Source organism: Euleptes europaea, chromosome 11 (assembly GCF_029931775.1).
Source record: "Euleptes europaea isolate rEulEur1 chromosome 11, rEulEur1.hap1, whole genome shotgun sequence".
NCBI classification, from domain to species: Eukaryota; Metazoa; Chordata; class Lepidosauria; order Squamata; family Sphaerodactylidae; genus Euleptes; species Euleptes europaea.
The window spans coordinates 13,936,525-13,960,255 of record NC_079322.1 but is presented as its reverse complement, the minus strand read 5'-3'; the positions used below and the strand labels follow the sequence as shown (position 1 = coordinate 13,960,255).

At 45.9% G+C, this 23,731-nt stretch overlaps 1 protein-coding gene across 1 annotated transcript in view; it reads right to left on the bottom strand.

Moving 5' to 3' along the window:
• Positions 1-23,731, bottom strand: part of IGFBP3 (insulin like growth factor binding protein 3) — a 38,432-nt gene that overhangs the window by 7,732 nt on the left and 6,969 nt on the right. Inside the window, exons 2-3 of the mRNA XM_056857546.1 lie at positions 20,295-20,515; positions 11,295-11,414 (exon numbers count right to left, since the gene is read on the bottom strand). Of these exons, the coding sequence (XP_056713524.1) occupies positions 11,295-11,414; positions 20,295-20,515 (341 nt within the window). The remainder of the gene's footprint in view (positions 1-11,294; positions 11,415-20,294; positions 20,516-23,731) is intronic.

Here is a 23,731-nt window from a genome sequence, read left to right as displayed (position 1 = left end):
TAGGGGGATTCTCAAGCATCACGTATGATTTACAAGAACATTTAGCAAAACAGGAAACTTTTTTGCTGTTATAAACTGTTTGGGTTCTTTTATTCCTAGCATGTGTTAGCTCTGCAGTTCCTCGGCTAGGGCAGTTTGGGAGGAGCTGGTCACTCGCGTGCTTCCTTCGTTGGAAAACCGTCCCCTCTGGCTACCGTCTGCTGCCACGGAGCCAGCGTCACCCACAACCTTCCAGGGCTTGCGTTCCTCAAAAAGCTAGGTATTGTGCTGGGCAGACTCCTCGCCCTCCCAAATGTTTGTTTTATCCGTGTTTATATCATTACAGTATATGAACGAACGCCACTTATTCTAGCTGAAAAAAATAAAGGGTGTATTCTCTTTATACCTTTGGGCAGGAAAGGCAAACATCACACCACATGCTAGAATAACACAATGCTGGCTCCCTGTAGGCCCCTGTAGGCCCTCAAGGGCCAGACTCTTCGGCCTGGCCTGAATGCGACAATCCTATGGGCTTGGATCGAGCACAGAAAGAAAGATGAAGCTTGGCATGAACACATGCTTATTTGGGGAGCACAGGAGAGCGTTACTGGCTGGATAAAGGGGAGAAGCCACACTACAATTTGTCCGCTTGCACAGCTTTCTGATACATCTGTTTTCAGTGCAATTTCTTCAGTGCAATAATTTATACTTGACATTTAACTGGAAGCTTTGTAAATGGTATGGGCAAAAGTAGAGAGTGAGAATTTTTCCCCTGCCTCTCTAATTATACTAGGATTCAGAATTGGTGGTGGTAGAAAGCATGGTCAAGTTGCAGCCAACTTATGGTGACCCTGTAGGGTTTTCAAGGCAAGAGATGAACAGAGAAAGTTTGCCATTGCTTCCCACCCTGTAGCAACCCTGGACTTGCTTGGTGGTCTCCCATCCAAGTACTAACCCAGGCTAACCCTGCTTAGCTTCTGAGATCTGATAAGATCAGGCTAGTCTGGGCCATCCAGGTCAAGGCAAAAGACAAACAGAGGTGGTTTGCCTTTGCCTCCCTCTTTGTAAAAACCCTGGGCTTCTTTGGTGGTCTCCCATCCAAGTACTAACCGGGACCAACCTTGCTTAGCTTCTGAAATCTGATAAGATCAGGCTAACCTGGACCATCTAAGTCATGGCAGAATTCAGATTTGCCTAACAGCAACTTCCGCATATCAAGGGCCTTTGTGCCTGGCTTCTGGACTTCTCAAAGGCATTAGGATGGAACTGCTGGACAGAAATTCAAGACCAGATGCATCTCGTTGAGATCCGCCAAGACAATTCTTACATTAACATCCTGAGAATTTTAGGTTTATTACCTCAGAACTCCTCACAACAAGCCAGTAACGCAGGTCAGTATTATCACAGATGGAGACAATGGAGACTGAGAGACAACAACTTGCTTTGAAGCCACACAGTAAGTTCACCGCACAAGAACTGAACCACAGGCTTCCTGGTTCAAACAGGCATAAATCAGGGATGCAATAAACGTTTGCCCTTTCAGGTTTTTGGATGAATGGAGTGCTCTGAAGAAGCAGAAATATTTTCTAATAAAAAATAAAATTCTGCGATTGTTTAGCCTTTATTTCAACCCTGCTTGCTGTTGTCAGTTCCCCAATGTCTAGGTCATTTTATTCCTGAAAATGATCACAGTGGGGTTTCCCAGCAAACCAGGAATCACATAACGAACAAGAGGATACCACAAAGCTACAGAGCAAATCAAATTTGTTTGTGTGACACGTGACTGAGGGAAGATGAATCCTGTTGACAGTGGGGTAGCCACAGTGACAAAGAACCTCTATGTTCAGATGCAGATGTTCTGAATACCAAAGTCAGGAGGTAACATCAGGGGAAGGCCTCGGCCTCCATGCCCTGTTGTTAAGACCTCCAGAAGAACTGGTTGGCCACCATGTGGGACAGGGTGCTGGACTAGATGGACCACTGGTTTGATCCAGCAGGGCTCTTCTTATGCTCAATCAGCGAAAAGAGAAGCATTATCAATGCTGACACAAACATTCAAGGAAAATGCTCCCCTTTTAGATAACTTGATATTCTGTAAGCTGACTTCTTGTTAAAAGGTAGCATTTGATGTTTTATTTCTGCTATCTATGGAGGAGACAATCCTAAAAACACGTTGCTGTGAGTGAATCCCACTGAAAAGACTTGCGTAGGATTCTAAGCAGACGTGTTTTAGGATGCCTCTTAGATACTCTGAAAGCACAGCAACGGCATTGCTGCTCAGATAGAATGACTGCCTGTGAAGAAGATTCCCAAGGCAATGGGAAACCAATTCCATCACCTTCTATTCTGCAGTCCAAAAGTATTCCATAATATTCAACCCCAATGATGCAATTACTGTACTGAGGTAGTTGGCTGAGGGAAAGAATTGCTGCTTGGTTCATGACAGCTTTTACCATGGAAAAGCATTTTTTGTTTTCCAGAACGCAAATGCTACTGAATTTATGTCCAAGACAGCAACTGCAGCAAAGAAGGAATCGAACAAAATAACTTATTTTAAAATATCAGAAGAATGACCTGATCCTCTGATCCATTTTGCACTAGCTAAATAACCATGTAGGGAGGGAAGACGGCACGATATAGCCCAATCTCATCAGATCTTGGAAGCTAAGCAGGGCTGGTATTCGGACGGGAGACCACCAAGGAAGGCTCTGCAGAGGAAGGCAATGGTCAACCACCACTGCATCTCACTTGCCTTGAAACCCCATTGCTGCGACTTGACGGAGCTTTACACGCACAAATAACCATGTAAGATGGGGAGGGCAAAGGATTGCTCCAGCTGTGAAACCATTACATTATTTATAGTGGCAATATGAGCCTGCCTGATGAGTCAGTATAGGCACAGGCTATGATTGCCAACCTCCAGGTTGGGCCTGGAGAGTTCCCAGAATGACAAATGATGTCCAGACTACAGAGATCAGTTCCCCTGGAAAAAACGACTGATTATGGAGGGTGGACTCTATGGCATTATACCTGGCTGAGGTTTCTCCCCTCCCCAAACTCCAGGCTCCGCCCCCAAATCTCCAGAACTCTGCAACCTGGAGTTTGCAACCCTACTTCAGGTAGCAATGTGGATACTTAAACTGGATGTGGCAGAACACTGCAGGCAACAGGCAAAGAGGAGGCATTGTAGAGGTGGGGAAGATATTACACTGGAAATAACTCAAATCTACTTTTGTGTCAGAATTCCAAAAGTACCAGCTGGCTCAAAAAGGCTGGGAACCCCTAATCCAGATCATAGTTTGTACGGTACAGGAGTCAACAAGACGCAGCAAACCACCTTTCTTCCAGATAAGACAAATAAGAGGGCCAAATGTGACAAGAAAGGATGAAGACAAAGTACAGGCCTCTAAACGTACTTAGTAACCAACCCCTAATCCTGTAAGTCAATTTGATCACAACCCCACTCTTAATAAGGCAATCACTTAAAAAAAAAAAGGTAAAGGAAGTCCCCTGTGCAAGCACCTGGTCATTACTGACCCATGGGATGGCATAACACCCCAACGTTTACTAGGCAGACTATGTTGACGGGGTGGTTTGACATTATATGCCCTAGTCATCTACACTTTACCCCCAGCAAGCTGGGCACTCATTTTACCAACCTCGGAAGGATGGCTGGCTAAATCAACCTTGAGCTGGCTACCTGAAACCAACTTCTGTCGGGATCAAACTCAGCTTGGACTGCAGTTCTGCAGCTTACCACCCTGCGCCATGGGGCTCCTGGCAATCAGTCAGACTGGTCCCCCCCTCCTCAGTGTTCTTTCAGAAGTGTTCACTTTTTCATTTACATTGTTCATATCGGCCTGAAGTGAACTCTTCAGGAGAATTAACTGGCTGTTTGGTGTTCTTCAGTGGAACAGGCTTCCTCGGGAGGTGGTAAGCTCTTCTTCCCTGGAGGTTTTTAAGCAGAGGCTAGACGGCCATCTGTCAGCAATGCTGATTCTATGACCTTAGGCAGATCATGAGAGGGAGGGCAACTTGGCCATCTTCTGGGCATGGAGTAGGGGTCACTGGGGGTGTGGGGGCAGGTAGTTGGGAATTTCCTGCATTGTGCAGGGGGTTGGACTAGATGACCCTGGTGGTCCCTTCTAACTCTATGATTCTGTATTGTATGCATTTGTCTGCACGGCTGCTTGAGCTTCGGGGGGAGCATTTAACCGTTCCCCACCCTGCCCATTTGCCCTGCAGTTCCTGTTTCCCAAGCTCTCCCACTCACAAGGCTTCAGGTACCTTTTCCCCTTCTTGAAGCTTTCAAAGCAGCTTTTGGGGAGGGTCATTAAACACATTTATGTGTTGCACGCAATCAGGATCTTAGCAAACAGGAGAGAAGAGCAGGCACGTTTGGACAAAGGGGTCGGCAAGAGGGGGGAGAGGGGCATGCAGGACTTCACAAGAATGCCCTGTGTCCGACAGGGAAGATCCCCAAGGGCACATTTGGAAGCGTCGACAACTCCGACGGACCGTTCGGTGTAGTGCACCAAGCACCGGTCCTTCCGGAGCACAGCAGCTGGGATTTCAAATCCCCCCACTTGGTGGAATGTATGCAACCCTTACACCAATATGGAGGCTGGCAACAGCTGTTGCTACAGGGAGCCCCTGTCTGAAATTACTGCAAATGATAGCTGTGGGAGACAGCTAGCGCTGATTTCAAGGAGCATTTCTTCCATTATTGTTCTAAGTTAATGCCCCGGGCCAGCAGTCCAAACTGGCAGAAGCTATACCCAGTACTGATTAATTTGATTCCAAACTGTTCTTAATTTATGATGCCTTTGTTGAGGCAGGAGGTAGAAAAAGCGTATTGTATGTCAGCAGTCTTAAGAAATCTGTACCGAGACAACGAGAAATGAAGAAATGATGGAGGGTTAAGGGTGTAACCAGGCATGCTTTTCAATAGAATTCCCCCCCACCCATCACACACACAGAGAATGACCTCAGCTTTCCCCCACCTTCCGAACACAAATGAGAGTAGGCCCGTCCGAAATTCTAACATTAACCCTGGCCATCTTTCTCACCCCTCCACCAAACGTGTGTGTGTGAAGGGCTGTCAAGTTGCAGCCAACTTATGGTTAACCCATTACAGCAAGAGACATTCAGAGGTGGTTTGCCACTGCCTGCCTCTGCGTAACAACCCTGGACTTCCTTGGCGGTCTCCCATCCAAGTACTAACCGGGGCCGACCTGGTTAGCCTGGGCTATCCAGTTCAGGGTCTTCACCAAATACTCAGGTTTATTGTCATTTTTTTTAAAAAAGTGCAGCACACGCTAATTCCTTTAAATGTTCTTGGCTGTTGTGTTTTACTTTGAAAGTAAAGGGGATGGTGAGGTGGGAAGTGATGCACCAACATGCCCCAGTCAGTGCTGTGCGCAAATGGTTTCTGCTGTAAACTAGCAAATACCTTGAGCTTAATGCTAGAATGGGGAACTAGATGTCTCTACAGTTATTTTTTGGTATATTGTTATGGCATCTGGCCTCACACACATTTTACCTACCTGCCTACCTGCTTATCTTGGTGAATGCATTTTCACAGCGAGGCACTGTGCGTTGGGTCACACCTTTGTGTAAGAAATGTATGGTTTTGCGACGCTGTTGACAAAACTATTTGAAGCTAACAAATCACCACTGCCAGCATCCCGTGGCATACTTTGTGTACTTAAGAAAATTGTTTCTACCAGACTAAATATGTGCAATGATTTCCTATAGATGGCAATGACCAGAAATAAGTCGGCAAAGTAGGACTGACACAGAACAGAGAACGGGTTGGATCCATCCAGCTTTTCCCACTCGATCTCAACTCAATCCCCCTTCATTCTGCAGCCCCCATTCCAAATGGCTTTCGTACATGCAGGTCCCATGACCTCTCACATATAGGGCTGCCAACCTCCAGGGATTACAAATGATCTCCAGGTGACAGAGATCAGTTCCCCTGGAGAAAATGTCCGCTTTACAAGGTGGATTCTATGGCATTATACCCCACTGAAGTCCTTCCCCTCCCCAAACTCTGCCTTTCTCAGGCACCGCTCCCAAAATCTCCAGGTCTTTCCCAACCTGGAGCTGGCAACTCTTACCACATAGCCTTTTCTGGTGGTTAAAGAAGACAACTTCTTCCTTGCTCACAAGCAAAAAAGTTAGTTAGATCCAACTCAGGCCTCCAGGAAGAAATCTAACAGCCTGCACATAATCCTCAAAATCTCAACCTTCTGCTTTTGAGAAACTTGACAGAAGTTTCTAGTTTCGTTGTGAAGGGAAAAAACGCTTCTGATAAAAGTTTAAAGAACAAGAAGAGTCTAGAATGCAGCTTCCAGTATTCTTTGTCTGCCCCTGTGGTCCTTTGTGGACCCTTACTCATTTTCCACTGAACATATGAACCGTGAAAAATAGGTTGCATGAGAGAACGCACAACTCCTCAACCTATTTATGCAAATAAAGAGCTCCCAAAATCACTTTAAAATATATTCCTGATCACTAACATGGGCAGTAGAATTCAAAGCAAACTTTTGATTTCCTCAGAATTCCTTTTCAGGTTGGATCTTAAACTATTAAAAGGAACAAAATACGTTTCTGGGCTCTTTGCAAGAGAATTAGGTTAGCGGGAAGATCTCGCGTCGCAACCTTCCCTCCGAATACATAAAAGTCAACATTTAGAGCTGTCTTTAGAGCTATTAATAGACTGAATGGGAGCGGTGGACTCTAATCTGGAGAACCGGGTTGGTTTCCCCACTCCTACACATGAAGCCTGCTGGGTGACCTTGGGATAGTCACAGCTCTCCTCAAGCTCTCTCAGCCTCACCTATCTCACAAGGTGTCTGTTGTGGGGAGAGGAAGGGAAGGCGATTGTAAGCCGCTTTGAGACTCCTTAAAGGTAGAGAAAATCGGGGTATAAAAACCAACTCTTCTTCTCCCATAACCCATTAAAGCAGGGCTTGACAGATCCCAGGTGCCAGGTAGGTATGGTGCCTGGAGGTTTCACTGTGGCGCCTAGCATTTTTATGAGTGATTTACTGCGGTCTCTCCCAATGAGAAGTACAACACTTATTTATTGTTTCGCATCAGATTATGTTTTGTTGTATGGCATAAAAAGACACGTGGATAAAATTCTGGTCATTGCTTGTTTACGTGTTAACTGTACGCCATTCAGTGACGGTGGAGGAATTTGTTTCTTAACCAGTTGCTCTCCATGCTGGCTCCAATATTCAGTGGAACTTTTAAAGCAATAATGGAATTATCAGAAAAAGTGAGAAAGTTAGGTTAGGGGTTAGCTTTTTGTCGCTGTGACGACAGCCAGGATTATTCCTATATTTACTTGTATACTGTTGAAAGATTAGGAGCAAAATATGGACCCTAACGTCTGAGTTTATTATATCTACCCCAGCCTTTAATACACCTTCATCTGCCTGCAAACTGCCTTCCGATGTCACTTGGGGAGAAAGTCAATATATAAACGATACACAGAGCAGCAGTTTCTCAACAGGGAAGTCTGTGGACTCCTCGACATCCACAGCAGGTTGGCTGGTCAGTTCATGTTGACTTTCCTCATTTCCAACTCCCAAACCACATAAAAGGGGAGCTAAAAACACACAGAGAATGCTTTACTAATAATATTTTCTAATGAAAGCGCTGCAGTCAGTGCTGCGGAGCCGCTGAAAAATGAAAACTGGAAGGGGGTGTGACTTGAGAAGCCATTCATGGGAAGGTTGGGTGGTCCCCCTCACCAAAGCGCTCATTAAAAAAAATGCAGACTATGCCACGATGGGTGAGAATCCCTGATCCAATGCATTTAAAAAAATTAAAATCAAATAGATCAGCCTCAAGTGCTACACTTCTAAAAGTCTCAGGTACCACTGCTCATGGCTGAACAGAATCGGCGACATGTGAGTGACAGAGACTCAGGGAACGCATCCTCCTGACTGGCGTTTTAGCGTTCAGCTTGTCTGGTGTTGGTGGAAAGTGCAGCTGACTTACGACAACCCCGTCGAGTTTTCAAGGCAAGAGATGAGCAGAGTTGGTTTGCCATCGCCTGCCTCTGCGTAGCGATCCTGGCATTCCTTGGTGGTCTCCCATCCAAGTACTAACCAGGACCAACCCTGCTTAACTTCTGAACTCAGACGAGGTTGGTCTAGCCTGGGTTATCCAAGTCAGGGCATAATCATATCTACTTTCTGCCAATCGTTGTACGCCATTCTCAATGGCTTTTGGAGAGTTTTCTGAATCTATGTAAGTTGATCTTTCTTGCTTGAGCCATTCACAGAATCATAAAGACACTTTCTGAGACGCGGATACCGCGTGATCTGCTGTCAAACAGATCGGTGAATTGCCTGAGAGATGTGGCAACTTTTTTTTATCTTGATAGCATCAAGGAAAAATTAAATGTCCTTTCCCTTTTTTTAAAAGTGTGAAATGGTGGTTGGAAGGGGCCATACAGGCTATCTAGTCCGACCCCCTGATTAAGGCAGGATCGGCCTAGAAAATTCAGCAGTTCTGGGATTGCAAGCATGGTACACAGGGCAGGGGAAAGGCTTAGCTTTTTTCAGACGGAAGCGAGACAGGCTGAAGGGTGGCAGAGGCTGTGACTTCCTCGCCCCAACACAGACACGAAAAGTACATGGCAGCCGCCAGTCCTCGCAACTCATGCGCTGTAAGGGACAAAGGGGGGGGGACTGCAGCCGGAAGGGCTGCAGAGACTGGGCGAGGGGGGGGTCGAACAGAGGTAGATACCCATGCTTTGCCCATCTCCAATAACAGACAGCTCACCAGTCCTATTAATAGACTGGATGGGGGTGGGGTACAGTGGAAGAAGCTAAAATCTCACCCGCCAAACAGAAAATACTAAACAAGATGAGAGACATCACTGACAAGGAGGGGCCAGATCCTCTCCCTTCATCAGAGAACTGCTGACTGAGGGTGTTATCTCTTCACATCTGTAATTTTATTTTTTTTAAAAGCACTAAGAAATTGCATCTGTCCCCCAATACAAACCCTGCCCGCTGTTATTAGCCCCAGTGAGGGTGGGAGAGCCAGACAACCCTTCTTGTTCTAGTAAAAATAAATAGTGGTGTGTGTGCGTGTGTGTGTGCAATTTTTAAACCAAAATGGATTATGTGGCTCGCTGGAGCAAGGCCCTGCTCCATCCCTCTCTTACTTCTATGATAAAAGCATCCCTTCCCCTCGTGAAACTGCTGAAAGCACCAGAACACCACGAGGCAAAATGTAGGTAGCTCCCTTCACACGCCATTTTTATTTAAAGTTAGAGCCCTTTAGCCCACGAGGGTCCCAGGAAAAGATCATACAGAGAATAGCGATGCTTTCTCCTATCCGCCTGATCAATTGTTGTTACTGAGCACACAGTCCACTTCCAAATCAACTCTCTTTCCTTCCTTCTTGTGCATTCGTGATCTGCACATTCGGAGACGCGTACCCGCTCTATTCATGCTTGCTTGACGTCAGAGGTCCCCAACCCCGCCATGGCTTATGGGTGCCATGGGCACCCGCCGACACCTTTCCTGGCACCCAAGTGCTTTTAGAAAGTGGGCAGGGCCAGGTGGGGCCTTTGATCAGCAAGGCTTCCGATCGGCCAGTGGAGACCACAGCACAAGGATCTTCACTGTGCGGCTGAAGGTAAGCTGAGGCAGCCGCTTTGTAGCTGCGCCCACCGCACTGTGTCAGAATCCTAAAGGTGCGCACAGGCTCAAAAAGGTCGGTTTACATGTCTCAGAATTAAACCTGGACACTGAAAGGAAGTTTTGCCTTGATTAAAATCTCTGATCCAGCTTCAGGAAATACATGCTGAATGCTGAACTAACCTAGGGAATGGTGTGGGATAATGTAGTACCTCTTTCATTTTTGGATGTTTGTATCCTAGTTCTCTCTCAGGTCTCTAGGCTGCAACCCTTCAGCCCGGGGAGGGTGGGGAGATCACATGATGTAATTCTCTTTTATACAAAAAAATTACAAAAAAAACCCAGAGGTGGTTTACGACCCTGGACTTCCCTGGTGGTCTCCCACCCAAGTACTAATCAGGACCAACTCTGCTTAACTTCTGAGAGCCAATGAGATCAGGCTAGCCAGGGCCATCCAGGTCAGGGTGGATGTACACACAGACATACATCAGATATGACCACTTGTTACACAGTTCCAGATGATGTTAGGAGTCAAATTCACGCATAGGTTTTGACAACATCCGAACAGAGGCTGTGGTTTCTAACTATCATTCAGTCCCCTTCACAATTTTCCATCTTTTTCACCCTTCTTTCAGTCAGACTGTAAAGGTCTGCATTGCTTGCAGTAACGCCATGAAGTTAAACTGCGGTACAGAATATTATGCTGATTGATAGGGTGCGCTAACCTGATTTTTTTTTAAAAAATACTGCATTTTGCATCACAGCATAAAGTGTTTGTGGGCTGAATTTTGCAGACCTATATGATCAACTTAGGAAAGGTTTTCCCATAAACCAAGGAAGAAAGGATATTTTTTAAAAGTTGGTTTTTTAAAAAACATCGAAACAGGAAGAAATATTTACCAAGAAGCGAATGAGCCCGAATTGTCAACAATGCTATTTGCAGTAGCAATGCTAATGAAGCACATTACTGTAGTTCAGTTTGCACGTATCAAAGCATCGGCACTCTGCATTTGTCAAGAAGGTCACAACCTCGCAGGCTGAAGCAGATGGAAAACCCAGGGTGGTGGAAAGGCCACGTTACGCTGGAGTAAATGCTGAGCGAGTATCATTTTCATGATCACATCACCAAGATTTTGGAAGCGATCCCCTGGAGCAAATAAAGGACAGCTATATGGGGTTCCTCAGGTTGCTGCCTGTAACATGACCCGACTCAATCCTTCTAGGAAACCTCAGGCAGCTATTTGCAATTCAAAAGCGTTGATCCATTACAGTCATATGGCGGGATAACAACGTTTTGCTCGGGGTCTTTCTCTCTTTTTTTTCTTCCTTCAGAGAACTGTTTCCTTTTTTAAACTGAAGGGCGCTGGTATCTAGGATTTGGGGGTCATCTCATCTGTGACTTTAGAATGAGGTTTCTCAGACTCAATCTGTTGTCATGAACAACGGCAAATATAAACACCAACGGCACCTGGCGGGCCGTGTTGGGGCCAAGTTATCAGGTGCCCCAAAACGAATGCCAAATTAACGTTCAATTAAAATGGCACGCAGTGAACACGGATTCCCCCCTGCACCCAATAAAGGTTATGCTGGAAATGATCTGCCGAGTTAGTAAAGGCTAGGGCGAAAAATGGAAATGTGACTCACTTGTTTTTTCTTGTAGAATCCCTTCTTGTCACAATTGGGAATGTGCAATCCCCTCGGGCTTAAGACGTTCAGGATCTTTAGATTGTTTAAGGTGTCTTCCATTTCTCGCCTGCAAGGACCCTGTCAACAAACAATGGTTTGGGTTTGTTTTCAAACTGGCAATTAAATCCTTGTATGCAAACGGCATTTCACCCCTTGGCTAGATAGGCTCGCATCAAAATGGAGACGCAAATTTTGCCCAAAGAACACCCAAACCAAAGAAAAGCAGTAACAGAGGGCAAATCCTTAAACTGAGATTTACTCAACGAACTCATAAGATATTCCTAAAAAGAGCACATTTTCTTCTCATCTGAAGGCCTCTGAATTCATGTCCACATATAGAGAGAATGTGTCTGTTTACATAACTTTTTAACTTGTTTTTGGAAAATGTTGGCTCCAATCCAACAGCATTTGCACACAGAGCCCTGTCAAATAATCTACAACAACATCAAAACAGATGTTCAGCAGGACAGGGGCTAAATCCAACCCTTACTTCTCCCTCGTGAGTACATGATTGGCACAACTGCTGCTTATTTGACAGAGCTAGGCACATGCAAGAGCCAGCACGGTGTAGTGGTTACGAGCAGCGGACTCTACTCTGGAGAACCGGGTTCGATTCCCCACTCCTCCACATGAAGCCTGCTGGGTGACTTTGGGCCAGCCACAGTTCTCTCAGAACTCTCTCAGCCCACGCTGAGGCAGGCAATGGCAAACCACCCCTGAACATCCCTTGCCTGTAACCCTAAGGGGGTCACCATAAGTCAGCTGTGACTTGATGACACTTTCTCCCACCACCAGGCACATGCAGTTTCAACTGCTGCATCAGGAATTGCCCACACTGCACTCCTTCGCAATCCCACAATCCCCCATCCACTCAGGAATTTGCATCCTTCTGCATCCAGAAGGGCAGGAGGAATCAAGTTTAAAATCACACAGGGGTTGTACGTAAAAGCTCAAAGTCGTCCTATACTCAATACTATTTTTCTAGCCGCAACAATGCACGTTTCATTTCTATGAGCATTTTAAGGATTTGTATTGATTAAGTATTTGAGGGTCTTGTATTGTTATTTGCTATGTTTATTTTTATACTTATTGTTCACCGCTTTAAATATTTTATAAATGAGCTGTATAAAAAGGTTACAGAAGAGTTGGTTTTATACCCTGATTTTCTCTACCTTTAAGGAGCCTCAATCCATCTTACAACCTCCTTCCCTTCGTCTCCCCACAACAGACACCTTGTGAGGTAGGTGGGGCTGAGAGAGTTTAGAGAGAACTGTGACTAGCCCAAGGTCACCCAGCAGGAGTGGGGAAACCAACCCGATTCACCAGATTAGAGTCTGCCGCTCACGTGGAGGCGTGGGGAATCAAACCTGGTTCTCCAGATTAGAGTCCACCGCTTTTAACCACTACACCACACTGGTGAAGAATGTCCTGTCAAGTTGCAACCGACTCATGACAACCCCATCCATGGGGTGTTCCAGGCAAGAGACAAGCAGAGGTAGTTTGTCATTGCCTTCCTCTGCATACCAAACCCGGTCTTCCTTGGTGGTCTCCCATCCAGGTAGTGACCATGGCTGACACGTGAAGCTGCCTTATACTGAATCAGAACACTTGTCCATCAAGGCCAGTATTGTCTACTCAGACTGGAAACGACTCTCCAGAATCTCAAAGATGCTCTAGGCTGATCCTGCATTAAGCAGGGGTTTGGACTAGATGGCCTATTTGGCCCCTTCCAACGCTATTATTCTATGCAGTTCGCAAGCAGGAAGACAGCATCAGCATTATTCTGCCTGTGCTCCTCAGCAACTGATTCAAAGAGTACTCTGCTACTGGAAGAAGCAGACATCCATCATGATTAATAGCCTTTGATAGCCACAACCAGCGTGGAGTAGTGGTTAAGAGCGGTGGTTTGTAGCAGTGGACTCTGATCTGGAGAACCGGGTTTGATTCCCCACTCCTCCACATGAGTGGTGGAGGCTAATCTGGTGAACTGGATTTGTTTCCCCACTCCTCCACATGAAGCCAACTGGGTGACCTTGGGCCAGTTACGCCTACCTCACAGGGTGTCTGTTCTGGGAAGGGAAGGTGATTGTAAGCCGGTTTGATTCTGCCTTAAGTGGTAGAGAAAGTCGACATATAAAAACCAACTCTTCTTCTTCATCCTCCATGAGTGTGTCCTTCTAAAGCCTTCCCAGTTGGTGGCCATGACCCCATCCTGTGGCGGCGAGTTCCACAAATTAAGAAAAGAAGAGTTCGTTTTTATACGCCGACTTTCTCTACCACTTAAGGAAGAATCAAACCGGCTTACAATCACCTTCCTTTCCCCTCCCCACAACAGACACCCTGTGAGGTAGGTGGGGCCGAGAAAGTGTGACTAGCCCGAGGTCACCCAGTTGGCTTCATGTGTAGGAGTGGGGAAACAAATCCGGTTCACCAGATTAGCCTCTGCCGCTCATGTGTAGGAGTGGGGAATTAAACCAGGTTCTCCAGATCAGACTTCACCGTTCCAAACCACAGCTCTTAACCACTACACCACGCTGGCTCTAACTATGCGCTGTATGCTTCCTTTTGTCTGCCCTGAATCTCCCACACCTTGGCTTCAGTGGATGACCCATTTCCAGTATTGAGAGGGTGAAAGGCTTCTCTCTGCCCACTCTCTCCACACCAGGCATAATTTTATAGACCTGACATGTCTCTCCTTAACAGCCTTCCTACTAAGCAAAACAGCCCTAAGCGTTTTAACTGCTCCTCATAGGGCAGTATCTCTAGCCTCCTGATCATTTTGGTTGCTCTTTTCTGCCCCTTTTAAAGCTCCATATTAGAAAAACAAGAACAAGAAAAAAAAAAGTGGGGGGGAACCCAACTTAAAAAACTAGAAGTTGGGTACCCAAGGTTGGGAGGAAAAGATAAAATACTTTATCTGGTATACCAGGTTGATACTTGCATACACATTCTGTATGGGAGACCAATACAGCCCAGTATAACAACAACTTGCAGGCACTCCAACTAGAGGGCTTTACAATTTGAAATGTATTTAACACCCTACATGCAAGCCTGGGCTGGTACATGGTTGTCTGCATATGTTGATACATTTGTAAATATTTGTGTATGCATTACATGGGTTTAATTTGATCACTGATGAAGGCCTGCTGGCTGAACCGCGTCTGGCATGTGGTATAGGTCTATAAACCTTTTTAGATGCCATTGTGCCATGTTTTATCATTTTTAATATTTTTAATCCTTATATAGCGCCTTAAAATAAAATATATTTCTCTATTATTATTTTAACTTTTCCACCCAACCTTGGGTGAAGATAAAAGGTGAATGTCCCCTGTGCAAGCACCGGGTCATTCCTGACCCAATGGGTGACGTCACATCCCGACTTTTCCTAGGCAAACTTTGTTTCCGGGGTGGTTTGCCAGTGCCTTCCCCAGTCAACTTCCCTTTACCCCCAGCAGCTAGCAGGGTACTCGTTTTACTGACCTCGGAAGGATGGAAGGTTGAGTCAACCTTGAGTGGGCTACCTGAAACCAACTTCCGTCAGGATCGAACTCAGGTCGTGAGCAGAGCTTGGACTGCAGTACTGCAGCTTACCTCTCTGCGCCACGGGACTCCTCAACCTTGGGTACCCACCTTTTAAAGCCCTACAACACCCTTTCTCAGGTGTGGTGATGCAGGATTCCAAGTCTGGTCTCACCACAGATTTGTATAAGGGCAGTATGAAGGTGGCCGTTTTATTCTCTATTCCCCTTCTAATTATGGCCAGCATGGAACTGGCGTTGGCACAGCAGCCAAACACTGGGCTGATGCTGTCATTTCGCTATTCGCTACCACTCCCAGGTCCCTCTCTTGGTTTTTCGCCACCAGCTGCGATCCCATCAGTGCACATGAGAAGCTGGGGTTACTTGCCCCAATATGCATCACCGTACGCAACTGGAAGCCTCCTCACACTTCTGTGAGTGGAAGTGGTTGGGAGATGGGTGTGCTGTAATGGTTAAGAGCGTGAGCCAGACCGCCCCTGATCCAAATCTCAACTCTGCCTTGAAGCAGCCGTGATGGGCGTGTGAATAGACAGCACCATTGGCTGGTAGAGGATTACTTCCTGCAGAGGTTTCTTGTGCTGTAGATTTTAAAATTAATGGATCGTTCTCTTCCTGAAGGATGGCACGGACTTTGCCTAATGGGCAGCAACAGACTGCGTGGCAGAGCAGAGGATTCTAGTGAGGCCAGTGTAGTGTAGTGGTTAGAGCAGGAGTGGCAAACATACGGCCCACAGGCCGCTTCCGGCCCCTTGGGAGCTTTAGTCCGTCCCACGAACCAGCCGAGGCAGCCACCTCTCCTACTCTCGATCTGGGCTGCCAAGGCATGAACCGGCCCGACTAAGGGACATTTATGTCATATCTGGTCCTTGTAACAAATTAGTTCCAACACCCCCTGGGTTAGAGTGTTAGACTAGGGTCTGGGAGTTCTCGGTTCAAATCCCTGCTGTGCCATGGAGGTTTGCTGGGCAACCTTGGCCCAGTCACCCACTCTCAGCCTAACCTACCTCACAGGGTTGTTGTGAGGATAAAAATGGAGGAGAGGAGAATGACATAAGCATTAGGGGAAGGCGGGGTAAAAATGAAGTAGATAAATAAATAATAAACTAAGGTGTACAGAGGGGATTACTTGCCCAAGGGGTGTCCTAACTTCAACCTAAGCCCTCTTAGAAGTAAGCTCCAGAGTGCTAAATATAGGGTTCCAAAAAAATATTCGTTTACTGGGTTCTACGGCCTTACATGTATACGGATCACGACATCAACATGATGAACTACTGGTGTCAATTTCATCGGGCACGTGATCATATAAGAAGAAAAGTTGGTTTTTAGACCCTGCTTTTCTCTACCTTTAGGAGTCTTAAAGGAGCTTACAACCGCCTTCCCTTCCTCTCCCCTCTCCTTGTGAGGTAGGTGGGGCTGATAAGAGTTCAGAGAGAACTGTGACTGGCCCAAGGTCTCCCAGCAGGCAGCATGTAAAGGAGTGGGGAATCAAACCTGGTTCTCCAGATTAGAGCCCTACACTCTTGACCACTACACCACACTGGCTCAACTATTCGATCTGTTCTTACGACGCACTGTTCCTGAAGTGTCCCCAAAACCTACAGACCCAGTATTATTACTTATGTTTATAGTTTAACATTCTAGTCAGCAAACGTTCTCCTGACAGTTCTTGTACATTTGCTTGGTCCCAGCTCTGAATATGTTCTTTAAACTGCAGCACTTACTTGCAGTTTCTTAAACAAACAAAGCAGTTCAGACACACTGACTGCAGGTCACATGCTTTTAATTTTTTTTAAAAAAGAGAGAAATAATTTAATTAAGTGAGCAATCTTAGACAAAGCAACTCGGAATCCTACACTAGTCTTTTCACTGGGACTTACTTCCAGTAAAGTATCTTTAGGATTGCACTGTAAATTACACCCCTCCCCACAAAAAACCCAAAAATGAACAGCTGGGGAACTAATTTTAAAGAGCCCCAAACAGGCCAATTAAGTGCTTATATAAGCTTGAAAAGATCTGGAGTTTCATTCTCGGGGGGGGGGGGGGAATCTCAGTGTAATTGCTAGATGTACAGTCCTTTTTTCTGCTTCTTGTCTTTATTTTATTTAATCCTAACACTGACAGCAAGAGAAGAAGCATTTGCTGGGATTAGCAACCATTGGTGGGAACTTATTTTTATCACCACTACCGTCTGTCCCTTTGCAGCTATCTGTTTTCAAAGGACGAAGAAACTTACATAGTTGTGACCACAACTTCATGAATGGGGTTTAGTGGGTTTTTTTCAAAGGCACGTGAATTTCATTTCTAAAACTCAGCTTCTAGCTCTTATGGCTGCAGAGAAAAACACAAAACTAGGCAAACAATTTATTTTGCAAAGCTCAGAAAATCAGCCGGACCTGGTGCAGAGCTGGAGATACCTGTTCGCAATGAAATTGGATTCAAGAGATCTGAAATACTTATTTGCGGTCTGCTTGTATGCATATTTACTCAGAATTAAGTCTCACTGAATTCAGTGGAGCTCTCATAAGTTGGTATGTATAAGAATGCATGGTTGGTGCATTAAAAAAAATTGAGTTAAAAAATCAGTATCTAAGAAGATGAGCAATTTCCCCCCATTACAGCCTTTCTAGTAACTAACAGTGCAACCCTAAGCAGAATTAAACCCACTGACTTTAATGGGCTTAACATCTAGCGTGGTTAGGAATGGTGGACTCTAATCTGGAGAACCGGGTTTGATTCCCCACTCCTCCACATGAAGCCTGCTGGGTAACCTTGGGCTAGTCACAGTTCTCTCAGAACTCTCTCAGCCCCATCTACCTCACAAGGTGTCTGCTGTGGGGAGAGGAAGGGAAGGTGATTGGAAGCCACTTTGAGACTCCTTAAAGGAAGAGAAAATCGGGGTATAAAAACTACCTCTTCTTCTTTTTAGCAGGATACAACTCTGTTTAGGATTGCATTGTAAATCTTTGGGACCCTAGAGTTGTCTGTAGCCTTCTTCGCCATAGGTCAAGGCAGTGATACCCCTATTCTTCCTTCTCTGCTGGCAAGACTTCTACCGCTTCCTTTACTACAACTGCTATAAAGAAAGAAGAAATAATCAAAAGTCTGTACTCTTGCCCTTGGCACCCAGAAAAATTAATAGAACTAAGTAACCTTGCATAAAACTCTGATTTTAGCATTTGAAGTTGGGAGTGGAAAGCACGGAATGAAATCAGCCTGCCTGTTTCCCTTCTAACACAGACCATTGGTTTCCTCCTCGTGGCGGAGCAGTGGCAACGCTCTGAAAAGCCAGGCTCCCCTGGACTCCCTCTGGAACATCTCTACCTTTCGCGACAGGCCAAGCAAGCAAGGACAGCTTTCACATTTATCAGACTCCTCTGGGCGCTTTCCGTTTCTGTAGGTTTTTTTGGAACAGTCGCTCCCCGCACTTCCCCCCCCCCACCCCCTTTTCGACAACATAAAGCTGTGTCTGGGACCAGCCGTGAGTGTTTTTGATGACGAGCCAAGAAATACCCGGCAACATTTTGTGTGCCTGCTGGCATGGGGCACAGAGGAGAAGCGGCCCTCTTGCCAAGAACACTACATGAACCAGAGTATTCTCCGCTCGCGTTTCCTACAACCCAGCTGGCCATGTAGACTTTGTCTGTGAGCGGCGCGGAAGAGAACAAGAAACAGTGGCCATTTCATCTCCGTGTGTTATTTTGCCCAGGAGGCATTTTCAGCATGGCAGAGCAATCGCTAAACGGAGCTAGGCTCTGCTTTATGTGCAGCGGAAGGCTTTTGATCGCTGGCCAAAGGTTGATACTGAGTCCGGCATTCACAACCCTTGCTATAATTTGCTGCTTGAGGAACAGGCTCAGAGAAACAGAACGAATGCAAGGCGTTTTTATTTATTACCCAATCTGTCTTCACTGTAGGAGGAATTACAAAAATCTAAACCAAGCCCCTGCCAGCACAATGGCTGAGCTAACTAAATAATATGTGTTATTAATTTATTTACACCCCGCCTTTCTTTTTAATGGGGACCCAAAGCGGTTTACGTTGTCCCCCTCTCCTCCATTTTATCATCACAACAACTCCGTGAGGTAGATCAGACTGAGAGTGCGTGACTGGCCCAAGGGCACCCAGTAAGCTTCCAAGGCGGGAGTGGGGATTCGAACCCAAGTCTCCCAGATCCTAGTCCGACACTTTTAACCATTACACCACGCTGGCTCTGTGGATGTGGGGAATCCCCGCCTGTCTTTATGAAACACTTGCTTCCCTCAAAATTCCTCCAGTGTTCTTCCTGAGCAAAACTCTCTACATCTGCCTAGAAACTGCACTTCAGCTGTAGCAGTTTGGTAGCGATTCTAATCCCAGATCTGACTGATTCTGCCTACCGGTATTATATAGACAATTTCTTCACCAGACCCAGGCTTGCATCAATATGCTTACTGCTGGCAAGAGGCAGATGAACACATGTTGAACACATGAAGCTGCCTTCTACTGAATCAGTCCCTTGGTCCATCAAAGTTAGCATTGTCTACTCCGACTAGAAGCGGCTCTCCAGGGTCTCAGGCTGAGGTCTTTCACATGCCCTACTTGCCTAGTCCCTTTAAGTGGAGATGCTAGGGACTGAACCTGGGACCTTCTGCATGCCAATCAGATGGTCTGCCACTAAGCTAGAGCAACAACATTTATTTTGGGTCCCTAACAGACTTTACTTCCTTACTTCATTTATAGATTTTACACGCATAGATTCTTCCCATTGGGAACTCAAAGTATCTTACATCATTGCGCTCACCTCTATTTTGTTCTCACAACAATCCTGTGAGTTAGGTCAGGCTAAAAATGTGCGACTGTCCCAAGATCACCCCGCCAGCTTCCATGACAGCGAAGGGATTTGAACCCGGGTCGCCCAGATCCTAGTCCGACATTCTAACCACTACACCACAGTAGCCCTCAGAAATTTGCCGAGTGTCCTTGAAAAGCTAGCCTAGTTAAAACCCCTTGAAATTCTCTGGCTGTCTCTCCTCCTCAGCAGGAACATTCGCCTCAAAATTTCCCCTTCGGTGAAGTCTGGGGCACATCTAAGTAGAAGAGCGATCCTAAATTGATCTACTCCGAATCCTACTCAGCAACATTCAATGCGGGGGGAGTCCTCCAGGGAAAGAGTTCTTAGGATTGCACTGTATTTTGTGTGCATTGTATTGTGTGTGTAAACCCTTACAAGGGTTTAATCTGCCCACAAAATGCTTACTGTACACCAAGAGGCTGTACTACACACATCTCCTGAGGCTGGCCAGGTGTTGGGATCGGCTCTTCTGATAATTCTGAGGGCTTCACAAGCTCAGACAAAGAACAATATCTGGAGTCTTTATCCTTTTAAGGCATCGTTCTTGGACTATGCTGTTTTTCCAGTCAAACAAATAATCATACTTACATATTCAGTCTCCTGCTTGGACTCTGAAGAGAAATTCAGCGTGTCTGTGCTCTGTGAATCGTACTTGTAACGCTGGGTATTTTTGGTTTGCTCTTTCCTGATGATATCTATTTTGGTGTAGTGAGCGTGTGACTTGGAATCCGACACCCGGTGTGTGTTGGGGACAGACTGATTCTCTGTGCTGCTGAAATTCTGGTCTTCCTCTGAATCGCTGGCATTGCCTTCAAAGAAAAAGAAACGAATCGGTCAATAAAACAAAGTTAAACCAACCACTTGCTAATAACTTTTGCCTTTCAAAAAAAGACTCTTAAGAACTTAACAACATAAGAAAAGCTATGCTGGATCAGACCAAGATCCATCAAGTCCAGCGGTCTGTTCACACAGTGGCTAACCAGGTGCCTCTAGGAAGCCCCCAAACAAGACGACTGCAGCATTATCCTGCCTGTGTTCCAAAGCACCTAATATAATAGGCATGCTCCTCTGATCCTGGAGAGAAGAGGTATGTATCAGGACTAGTATTCATTTTTACTAGCAGCCATGAATAGCCCTCTCCTCCATGAACATGTCCACTCCTTTCTTAAAGCCTTTCAAGTTGGCAGCCATCACCACATCCTGGGGCAAGGAATTCCACAATTTAACTATGCATTGTGTGAAGAAATACTTCCTTTTATCAGTTTTGAATCAGTTTGTCTCCCTCCACTTTCAGCAGATGACCCCGTTTTCTAGTATTATGACAGAGAAAGGCTTTTCCCTGTCCACTCTCTCCATACCATGAATAATTTTATAGACCTTCTTTCCAAGCCAAACAGCCCTAACCGTTTTAACCACTCCTCATAGGGCAGTTGTTCTAGACCCCTGATCATTTTGGTTGCTCAGAAGATTATTCTATCCCTTAGCTGAATCACATAGGGAATGTTAGTTTTGCTTTTTGCCGTCAAGTCACAGCTGACTTCTGGCGGCTCCGTAGGATTTTCAAGTCAATTTTCAAGACATTGGGAAGGGGTTTGCCATTGCCTGCTTCCATGTCACATCCCTGGCATTCCTTGGAGGTCTCCCATCCAAATACTAGTCAGGGTCAGGGCTGAGAGTGTGTGACTGGCCCAAGGTCGCCCAGCAATCTTCCATGGCACGAGTGGGAATTCGAACCTGGGTTTCTCAGGTACCAGTCCAACACCTTAACCAACATACCCACAAGGCTGGTCTCTACCAAGAAGACTGTGGGAAGACATCAAGGGGAACAGGGGAGACGAGGGAAACAAGAACAAAGAAACTGCACAAACTCGGGCTAATTTCAGACATATATACAGTTCTTGGCTACCTAGGCCACAATGCTTAAACCAGCCACTTATGCTGGAGTAGCCCAGTGAAGTAAGCGTTGCTATTTTAGAAAAAGTGGTTTGAAAAAGGCAGCCTCTGGATCATATAGGCAGCTGGATCTATTTCCTGAACAGAAAGAGTTAGTGTCTTCCTGGCTGAAGAGACCTGGTGACTTTTCAACCTATCATTCCACTGTTATTATTGGGCTCTAGGGCTTGTGTATCTTTGGCTTATATTTAGATTTTTTGAAAACTCTCCTATAAGCTCTAAATTGATTTGTTTTCTCAGTCGTAACTTTTAAACCGCGAGCATCTGAGCGAGCTGCCTTTCCCTGAAGCCGAAGGAGTCTTTCTGTTTCTCACCGGGAGAGGGCATTGTGCGCCCTGTCTTGACTGCTTTGCAAAGTCTGAGCCCGAGTCAGAAGCCGGCGGGCAACTTTGCCAATGCAAAACATGCGTACACAGAAAACTCAACCAGCTTGATGTAATTTGTTCCTGACTTAACAATGATCAGCTCTTGCACAAAAAGATCTGTTGTAGTGCCAATATCTGTGACTACTATGAATAATAACGCTATCTCTTCTTCTCTTTCATTGGCAAGGAACAATACACATTTTCTTACCTAAACATCATCGCTTACTTTAATGGGTATTATTACGAATCACTGATACGGTTGTTAACTTTAGTTGTCACACAATTTGCTGAATTATTTCGTATCTGACGGTACATGGCATTCAGTTCATAGTTGGTAACATTGCTGTGTTATGTTGCGGTAGTCAAACGTTCTGCTTATTTGAATGTTGCTATGACTTAATAGTAAAAAAAATCTGTTTCATAAAAGAGGTGTTTTAAAATACGGGGCACGCACAGTGTTTCCATAAGAGGCATGACTTTACCCTCTATTCCTTTCCAGAGTTAACTGCAGCTGGCTGCCTGTCCTCTGAGATATTTTTAAAGTTAATATCTCTTTAGCTCATTTGGATGCCTGCATTTCAGCACTCTGGATGAAGACCACCTGTGGCTTTCACCCGAGGAATTTGCAGGCCCTAAGCCATGAGCAGGACTCAAGACTAACTTTAAGGCTGCAATCTTGAGTGGGGGGGGGGAGCTCCTTATAAGCCGGCATGAACCCGCGTCAGTGTAAGTGCCCGTTTAATCCGTGATAAGGGGCACTTACTATGTCTCGGGTGGCATCCACGCTGGAGCCGGGACGCCACACCACAGGCACTGCCTTCTGGAAGTGTTCCAGTGCCGCAAGACCCCACATCGGTATCCTGGGAGGTGCTCCCGGGGGCGCTTCCTAACCCCTTTCGCCCCGGGAACGCCCCTTCCCGCAGCGGCGTAGCTACGACACCTTGGTGTCGTAAAGACATTTACTTCTGTAAAGATTAAAAATAGGGACATGCCCCATTGGGGCTACGACACCTTGGTGTCATAGCCCCGTTGAAATCTATGGGGGCATTTCCCTATTTTTTAATCCTTACAGAAGTAAAATCTCTTTCCGGGACACTTCTGTGGAGGGGGCGTAGCAGTGCTACTCCCGGCAGGCGCGGATCTACATCCCCCTTCAGGAACGGGCTGCCCGTCTGACCCCATACACTGACGCGAAAACCGAGAGGGAGGGGAGGGGCTGTGGCTCAGTGGTAGAGCATCTGCTTGGCACGCTGAAGGTCCCAGGTTCAATCCCCGGCATCTCCAGTTAAAGGGACTAAGCAGGAAGGTGATGTAAAAGACCTCAGCCTGAGACCCTGGAATGCTGCTGCTCATCAGAGTAGACAACACTGACTTTGATGGACCAAGGGTCTGATTCAGTATAAGGCAGCTTCATGTGTTCATGTGAGAGAAGGGACTTTATTCAAAACCACAGCAGGCAAAAATGTTAGCACTGTGGATGAAAGTCCCAGTATTACAATTGGAACAGAGCAAGTGGTAAAGAGGGTATGATCAAAGTTATTGTTTAACTATGTCACTGGTTGTCACCAAGGGTCATAACCGATCCCCCCAAAAACCCCAATTTCCAGCGTGCACATGGTTTGAGGAAGTAGACTGTCATGGTTTCTATATGTGTAATTAAAATTTTCGGCAACGTTTAAACTTTTTAAATGCATCTTAACACCTCTC